The 7,828-nt window shown below is 47.6% G+C and overlaps 1 protein-coding gene across 3 annotated transcripts; it reads right to left on the bottom strand.

Moving 5' to 3' along the window:
* Window positions 1–219: 219 nt before the first annotated feature.
* On the bottom strand, window positions 220–4,813 carry LOC119323771. 3 transcript variants are annotated; one of them, XM_037597485.1, is made up of 7 exons: window positions 4,678–4,813; window positions 4,237–4,590; window positions 3,023–3,287; window positions 2,199–2,893; window positions 1,663–2,116; window positions 1,299–1,586; window positions 220–1,175 (listed from the first exon to the last, which is right to left on the bottom strand). In XM_037597485.1, exons 1-4 carry the CDS (start codon window positions 4,743–4,745, stop codon window positions 2,681–2,683), a joined length of 900 nt encoding a protein of 299 aa, XP_037453382.1. In that variant the 5' UTR covers window positions 4,746–4,813; the 3' UTR covers window positions 220–1,175; window positions 1,299–1,586; window positions 1,663–2,116; window positions 2,199–2,680. The 3 variants fall into 3 exon arrangements, with proteins under 3 accessions (XP_037453382.1, XP_037453380.1, XP_037453381.1); XM_037597483.1 differs by having other exon boundaries at window positions 4,678–4,806; XM_037597484.1 differs by lacking the exon at window positions 4,678–4,813 and having other exon boundaries at window positions 4,237–4,591.
* Between the last annotated feature and the right edge of the window lie 3,015 nt (window positions 4,814–7,828).

Below are 7,828 nucleotides of genomic sequence, written 5' to 3'. Positions count from 1 at the left end.
ATTTGAAAAACCGCAAGCACGAATATACGGCTCTGCACACATACCCGAGCCATCAATTCTGGAACGGCCCCAGCAGCATGCGTACGACTGCAGAAGTTGTTCAAAAGGTAGGCACATATCATAATTTCAGATGACAAAAACAAGCTTCCATCTACAGCAAACCACACAGCGAGCTAGGATATCGTTTTTAAAACCAAACCACCTCACAGCAAACCCAAATGAGTCCTAAGTAGCTGAAATTGAACATCACTTGAAAAGTTAACAAATCTACAGCACGCCCTGAGGCTCCGAAACTAAAACACCGAAATAACGGCTAAAAAACAGCAACCTATGTCCAGTACCCCAAAGACAAGCAAAACATTTATTAGAATTACAAGCCAACAGTCCTAACAAGCAGAAAACATAATACTCTCGACTGATTCAATCAAATTTTGCATCATATCATGAAATGGACATCACTCCATTGGTCCGTCGCGAGGCCTCTTCACAAACGGCAACACTGGGTTGAAACAACTTGTTTTCTTGTGCCCAGCCACACCGCAATTGCCACATGTAGGGATTTTGCGGGGTTTCTTAGGAAGGTCCCCCCTGCGGGGGCACGTCGTGCTCTTGTGCCCTTTCTCTCTACAAAGAGTGCAAAATCTTGATCGCGCGTCTTTGATCTCATATCCAGGCTTGCCCCTCGCCGTTGTCGGCCTCCCCTTCTGCTTCATCCTATCAGGGGCCAATAAAGTGGATAATGGACGCCTGGAATCAGCTCCCACGGAGACAGATCCAAGGCCACATTCAGCTGAGATGAACATCTCAGAACGCTCATCTTCTTGATGCGCGCCGTCTGCCATCATAGTCATGGTTGGATTGGCTGACTCTCCAACTTGGGTTTGGTCAACCAAACTTTTGCCATCTTTGATCGCTGCCAAAACGGTCAGTTCAGCCTTGCCTGCAATTAAAATGTCCATTGCTCTATCGAATGCATCAACATTGCTGTCACTGAGTTGCACAAACTCGAGTGCTGTCAGGTGTAGTGCAGTATGCCGGTAGGATGACAACCACGGAGGGCCTTGATCTGTCTGGTGATGGATGAGGTGAAGCGGCAAGTTGTCGCGGGCATCTATTGTCCATCGCTTCATCACATGAAAGCTAGGTATCTTCCGCACCCTCAAATGAAGAAGAACCTATAAAGGCAGGTCGGGTTGTTGGATAACATTCAGACATGAAGATAAAAAGATGGTTAACTGAAGGTCACAAGTTTTTTTAATTGAAGGAACTCACATAGAGGCGGTAGAGTCAGGGATTACCTTGATAGCATGGCAACAAAGCATCCCCATGTGCTGAAACAAGCCGCATTCGCATGTGTACTGAGCGCCACCTTCATGGACATCGACAGCATGCATCTCGCGGCACCACTTCTCTCGCTTCTCAGCTTCAATGTGCCGCACATGGTACCTCGTGCCTCGTTCAACTTCCTCGACATCATATCTTCCCGCACGGTACAAATCCTGACCAAACATCTCAAACATCGTCCGGGTGTACACGTGGCTCGCATGCTCTTCCAAAGGGAAATTGTATCGGAGAACTACACAGCCCTGCCAGGAAACCAGCCGAAACTTGTTAGCAAAATAGACAGTAACGCACGGTTAAGGTCTGGTCGCACATACCAACCTTGTTCTCTTCTCTTGGAACCCTTCTTCAGCTTCTCGGTCGAACTGCAACTTGCTGTATTGTTTCACAAATAGGTTCATGGGGCAAGCCGGGGGAATGTAGCCCTTCAACAAATGGTTCACACTTTCGCTCATTTGCGTACTGGTTTGCTTCGCACAGAACTTGCCACTAAAATAAGGTTTTGCCCACTTGTGCCTAACCTCGAAAATCTGGATCAGGAAGGTGTTGTTGTGGAGCTTGTATCTGTCAAGCAGTTCAGCCCAAGCAGCTTCGAACTCATCGACAGTTAGCATTTCATTGACAACCTCGTGCAACGCCGCCCTAAAATCACTCCGTTGCGTGTAATGCGGCCTGAGGTGCTCTTTCGCCTTCTGAAGCACATGCCACTTACACCAGCGGTGTGTGGTATCAGGCATCGTTTGTTCTATAGCGACCTCCATGGCCCGTGCTTGATCTGCAAATACCAAATCCTTATTAGGCTTCATACCAAAAGCAAAAAAAGATAAATCGGGGGAATGGTGCGGTAGTAAACCAACCGGTTAGTATTGTTTTTGGAGGCCTGCCACCCATCAGTCTAATAAACTCGGTGAATACCCAATTAAAACTCTCAATTGTTTCTTCCCTCATCATGACCCCCCCCCCCCATGATGGTGCTCTGGAAGTGATTGTTCACCCCCATAAACAACCCGAAAGGCATGTCATATAGATTTGTCTTGTAAGTTGTGTCAAATGTTATTTCATCACCGAAATTGTGGTACTGCATCTTGCTTCTACCATTAGTCCACAGCAGGGTTTTTAGCTTGCTTTCTTTATCAACCTCAACCACATACGAGAACTCTGGATCATTTGACCCCAGCTCGGAGAATGCATCCATAGTCTTGCGTACATCATCATCTGCCTGCTCCCTACTAAGCTTTCCACAGAAAGTTCTAAGGCACCTCTTCGTAAACGGCACGTTCTCCATTCTCCCAAACAGACTGCCAATGATGCTGTACACCTTCCCCAGATTAACATTGTTCTATCGCAACTGCTTCACAAGGTCCCTGGTGTATGTGTCAATGCACCGGTGTGATGGCCAGTGCAGCTTCTCCCCACAAGTCCGAAGCAGTTCATGGTTGTGAGAAGCACGGTTCTCCGATACATACCATTCCCCGTCATCCGTCTGGTGCGGACGCAGCATGGCGGCACAATTGCTCCTCATGGACGAGCTGTTCTCCTTCTCTGGTTTGCCCTGCAATTGATTTCAACAGGAAATTCACCCAAAAAATGTTAGCTTCCTTCTGCAGAAAACAAGTTGCACTTTCTCGACTACACACTCAAAAGCACGAAAAGAAAAACCAAAACCAGGTAAGTATCTTACAGCACAGCCGCATACGATCTCCTGCATACACTTGGTCCCATTGACATTCTGCCTGCTCTTGCCGTAACGAATCCCAAAGCCAACTTCCCATGAATAAAGATTGTAAAATTCATACGCCTCTGGCAGAGAATCGAAAATTATGCCAAGCACGGGGTTGACAACTACATCAGTTCCCCTGTCAGCAAATCCTCTTATGGCAGCTTCTAGTGCCGGCACACGATCAACTATTACCGACCGCTCGTCTGGTCCTTGTGGCCCTCTTTCCCTGCCAACATTAGCAGGAGAACAAGTAAGAAAAACACGAAAGCATGCCGGTATTGAGGATAACTTTTTTTCATTTCAATTTTGCATTTTCATTTTCGTTCATAAAAATCAATAAGTCGTGGCCAGTGTGACGGCAAGTGTAATGAAAATGGGACACCATTTCCCCTGGAACTAACCCCTGCAAGGACACTAGCTTAGTACTACGCAATTTGCGGTTTTCGCGGCAACTGGGTTAACCTGAGTATTACTTGTAACCACCCTCAGTTCATGTCCCCAGAACATTTGTTACTCTATGATTGGCCAGGTTTATGTGTTTGTGATAGGAAAATACAAAACCCAGCTAGACTAATGCGCCAATTCACCAAGGTTGCCCCTACTAGTCTGGATTCAGATTACTGGACCAGTGATCAAAACTACCACAGGCGGGTTGTCCGGCCATGGAGGCCCTGTACCTAACTAACTACCCCAATAATCAGAAGAAAAAAGGGATGTACTGGGGAAAGCGTTATACTTATTATCTGCGTAGATGCAAGTTCAGAATGTAAAAAATCCTGAAAGTGGATCGCCAACTATAACTGAACAGAGTGCGATTGCCAAGGCCATTCACTCCAGCAAGACCGCTGGTGCCTGGGAGCTGCAAATTCGGGAACTTTGTGGTAATATATTGCTATCCTGGCTATGTTAGGCTAAAGGCCTTAATCGTCATACTTTCATGCCTTTCATGAATCCCATATAATATGATTGGCAAAATGACGGGATCTAACTTCAGAAAATACCAACTCCAGCATGAGTTGACACCAAGGCATGTACAAAATATACTAAATCAACCCAGTCTTGGTTCAGATGTTGCAAAAATTGAAATCCGCCAGTTAACTAATGCCTAGATGCACATATGCTTGGCAATCAATAAAAATGGTTTTGGTACGAGCGTAAGAACATCAACGATATACCTGCGCTTCCAGCCAACTCTGATGGTGGTGCTTGCGGCTACTCGGGCACATTGGGGGAGGACTGTACCGAGCCGCATGAGACAACGGGCGGCGCCGACCCAGCGGCACTCCTGGATGCCACAACGCCTCCCCAGAGCTGAAAGTGTGCAGGACCCGCCGGAGAACTCTACATCAGGAGAACCCCTCACTTCCCCCCGCTGCGCGCCCCCCTGATCCAGCGGACGGATGTCAGGAGAGAACGCTCGCACGACTGTATCCGGGGAGCCTACGACCGAGGCGGCCGCCGCGGCGATGCCGCCGCCCGAGATGGACGCCCCCAAGCGCGCTCCTAGATCTCTGGCCGCCGACGTCGATCTGCAGCACCGGCGAGTGTAGCAACATCGTTAGTTGTATACTATATTCCAACTGCAAACATTATAAAGGAACAGAGATTTCACTCACCCAGATTCTACGCCGCTCGCCGGCGTCGCCGTTTCGGAAATCGCCATGAGCAGAAAATGACAAACCATGGGGCGCCACCACTGCCTCCGGCTCGTCGCGGTCCTTCACGCAGATGTGAAAAGGGACCCCGTGCTAGACGTAGGACAAGGGCCCAACCTGGTCACACTCCACCTAGCCAGGGCCTGCCTGTTAAAATTAATAATGTACCGCCCTGCACGCTCTGAGCGGACTGGCCCCTGCGAACGTCAAAATAGTACGAGGCGACCCCATAGAAAGCGACGTGTGCACTGTATTTGCGTGTATCCATCGAATGTATGCCCGCTTAATTACTTTCATGTTTTCTTTGCACACATCACCTCGCACGCCGCGGCCGTCGATGCGCTGCATGCATCTGCCGCTGCGTGCAGGAAAGCCGCTCTTGTGGAACTACTCTTTTCTTTGCGGGGAATATTGAGAGATTTATTGAATAAAAGCGTTCGCCGAATAGTCCGTCAACAGGCTACTGGTCAGGAAGCTTGGAACACTGTAAATCCAGCTTTCGGTTACGTCAATTGTGCAAGCATGCTTAGCATAGATATGAGCGGGACCGTTGCCTAATCTTACAACATGATGAATATCAAAAGAATTAAAACTACTAGTAAGCTCTTCAATTTCTAAAAAGATAGGAGTCACGGCCAACCGACAGTCGTAGCGAGAGTTCGAGAGGTTGACTACCTCCAGACAGTCCGTCTCTAACACGACGTTTGAAAAGCCTCTCAAGTTGGCGAAAATGACACCTTCACGTACTGCATTACCTCCGCGATGAGGGGATCCGTAACTCCAGGGAATGGCTTGCTCCACGCCCCAAGAAAAGAACCAGGAGAGCGAGCAACACCACCAGCTCATCCTTTATTGTTATCATGCTTTATGGCGGCATCCATATTGATCTTGACGAAATCTGATTCAGGAGGCCGCCACCCATGACCCAGCATTACTAAGGCATGTCGTCGGGGAATGTCCAAAAGGGCTAGTGCCTCCCTGGTGCGGCGTACAGCAGTCACCGGATCAAGTCTTTCTTCCCCATGTGTTAATCTGTTCCTTGAATGCCAAATTGACCACATGACCGAGACTATAACTGCTCGATCTCTAGAGATAAAGCTTTCGACACATACTATGTCCTTGGCCCAGGTTAATGGATGGAGTCTCGGCAAACAAAAATCAAATAGTTGTGTCGCCTCCTCCCAGAAGCCTTCTGCATGAGGGCACTTCAGTAGTGCATGCTCCAGGTCTTCCTCCCCGACCAAGCATATTTTGCATAGCTTCTGTTGCCTGATATATCGATATACCAATGTACACTCATCAGGTAAAATGCCCCTCAGAACTCGCCAGAAGAAAACTCTGACTTTAGGTAGCACATTGAGCTTCCATAGAGCACTCCACAACCGTTGGTTGTCGATTAAGGAACCGGTAGCCTGCCCTTCCTATGGATCTTGACGCTCGTTGCGAGTCACTAGAGCTCGGTACGCTGACTTGACGGTGTAGTTGCCTGAAATTTCATGTGCCCATGAAAGAAAATCATCTCCTCCCCCAGATAACAGTGGTATGTTTAATATGGCTCCTGCATCTGTAGGCATGAATGTGTCCTGAACTAGTTCCCTCTTCCATGTCCAGTTATCTGTGTCAATTAGGTCACTGACCAGCGAGACAGTGGTGGCTGGAGGCCGAACTAGAGGAACCATTGTATCTGTAGATGGGATCCATCGATCATTCCAAATCGAGATAGTGGATCTGTCCCCAACACGCTTAATAAGTTCGGTCTTCAACGCTTCCCTACCAACAATGATGGCTCTCCAGGTTGCCGAGGAAGAGCTTGGAGTTGTTGCTTGCATGAAGTCTGAATCTAGGAAGTATTTTCCTTTGAGCACTCTAGCACACTGGGTGATGGGATTGGTGATGAGGCGCCACCCTTGCTTCCCCAATAATGCCAAGTTAAAGAGGTGGAGGTCTCGAAATCCCATGCCACCCCTACACTTTGGTGTTGCTAGCTTCTTCCATGATATCCAATGTAGTGATCGCTTATCTATCGAGCTGCTCCACCAAAATTTAGCCATGGAAGATGTGAGATTTTTACACACCTTCTTCGTCAATAGGAAGATGCTCATGCTATAAGTTGGGATTGCTTGGATAATGGATTTTAAAAGAGTTTCACGCCCTGCACAAGCAAAGAGCCTCTCCGACCACCCTTGCATCTTGCTCCTTGATCTTTCTCCGATGTGATCAAAGGTGCCACTGGTGATCTTGCCCACAGCAATTGGGAGGCCAAGATATCGCTCGCTGAATGCCTCAACATGAACATTCAGATTATTCTTGATAGTTTGTCTGCAACCAGTCGGTGTGTTTGGACTAAAGAATATCGTGCTCTTCTCTCTGTTTACACTCTGGCCCGAAGTTGAACCATAAATCTGCAGAATGGTATTCAATCTCGCCACGCTTAGGTTATCAGCCTTCATGAAAATGAGGCAGTCGTCTGCGAAAAGCAGGTGGTTGACCCATGGAGCTCGAAAGTTAACTCTGATTCCTCTGTTGATGTTGCCATAATGCTTGAGTAGTGCTGAAAAACCTCTGCGCACAGGAGGAACAGAAAAGGTGACACGGGACATCCCTGTTGCAGTCCTCGAGATGGACTGAAAAGCGGCAGGAGCTCCCCATTGACACGAACTGAGAAACGAACCGAACTGCTGCACTTCATGATCAGTCTAACAAGGTTTGCACTAAAGCGGAACTACTTTGTGTACGAAACTTCGCATAGCAGCACTAATCTTTTGAAAATACATGTTTTAAAAAAATAGTTAGTTGTTTATACAATCTCATCATGTTTCGGTAGAGAGAATAAAAAGAAAAACATAGTTGCACAGTTAGCTCATGGTATAAAAAAACAGAACAAGTGTGATAATGTCTATCCAACAGGTTCTTTGGAGTATCTATAGCAGACCCCTTAAAATGAGCGGGCCCTTAAAATAACCGCCACTTTACAGTTTTGCGACTAAAAACACCCTGACCAGACACCTTATTTGACCAGAAACCGTAAAAAATGAGGGGCGTGGAAAAAATCCCCCACTTGACCCGAGAAGTCTTAGTTTCATGGCTCGACCTAAGCATGCCCTGTATCGGG

The sequence above is a fragment of the Triticum dicoccoides genome, chromosome 6B (assembly GCF_002162155.2).
Source record: "Triticum dicoccoides isolate Atlit2015 ecotype Zavitan chromosome 6B, WEW_v2.0, whole genome shotgun sequence".
NCBI classification, from domain to species: Eukaryota; Viridiplantae; Streptophyta; class Magnoliopsida; order Poales; family Poaceae; genus Triticum; species Triticum dicoccoides.
Note: the sequence above shows the minus strand (reverse complement) of the source record. Positions and strands in the feature narration are given on the sequence as shown.

Coding starts and splice junctions, on each gene's coding strand:
- LOC119323771 (XM_037597483.1), bottom strand. CDS start 1,520: ATGTTTGAGATGTTTGGTCAGGATTTGTACCGTGCGGGAAGATATGAT. Junction 1,176..1,298: donor TTTGTTGCCATGCTATCAAG/GTAATCCCTGAC, acceptor CTGCCTTTATAG/GTTCTTCTTCATTTGAGGGT.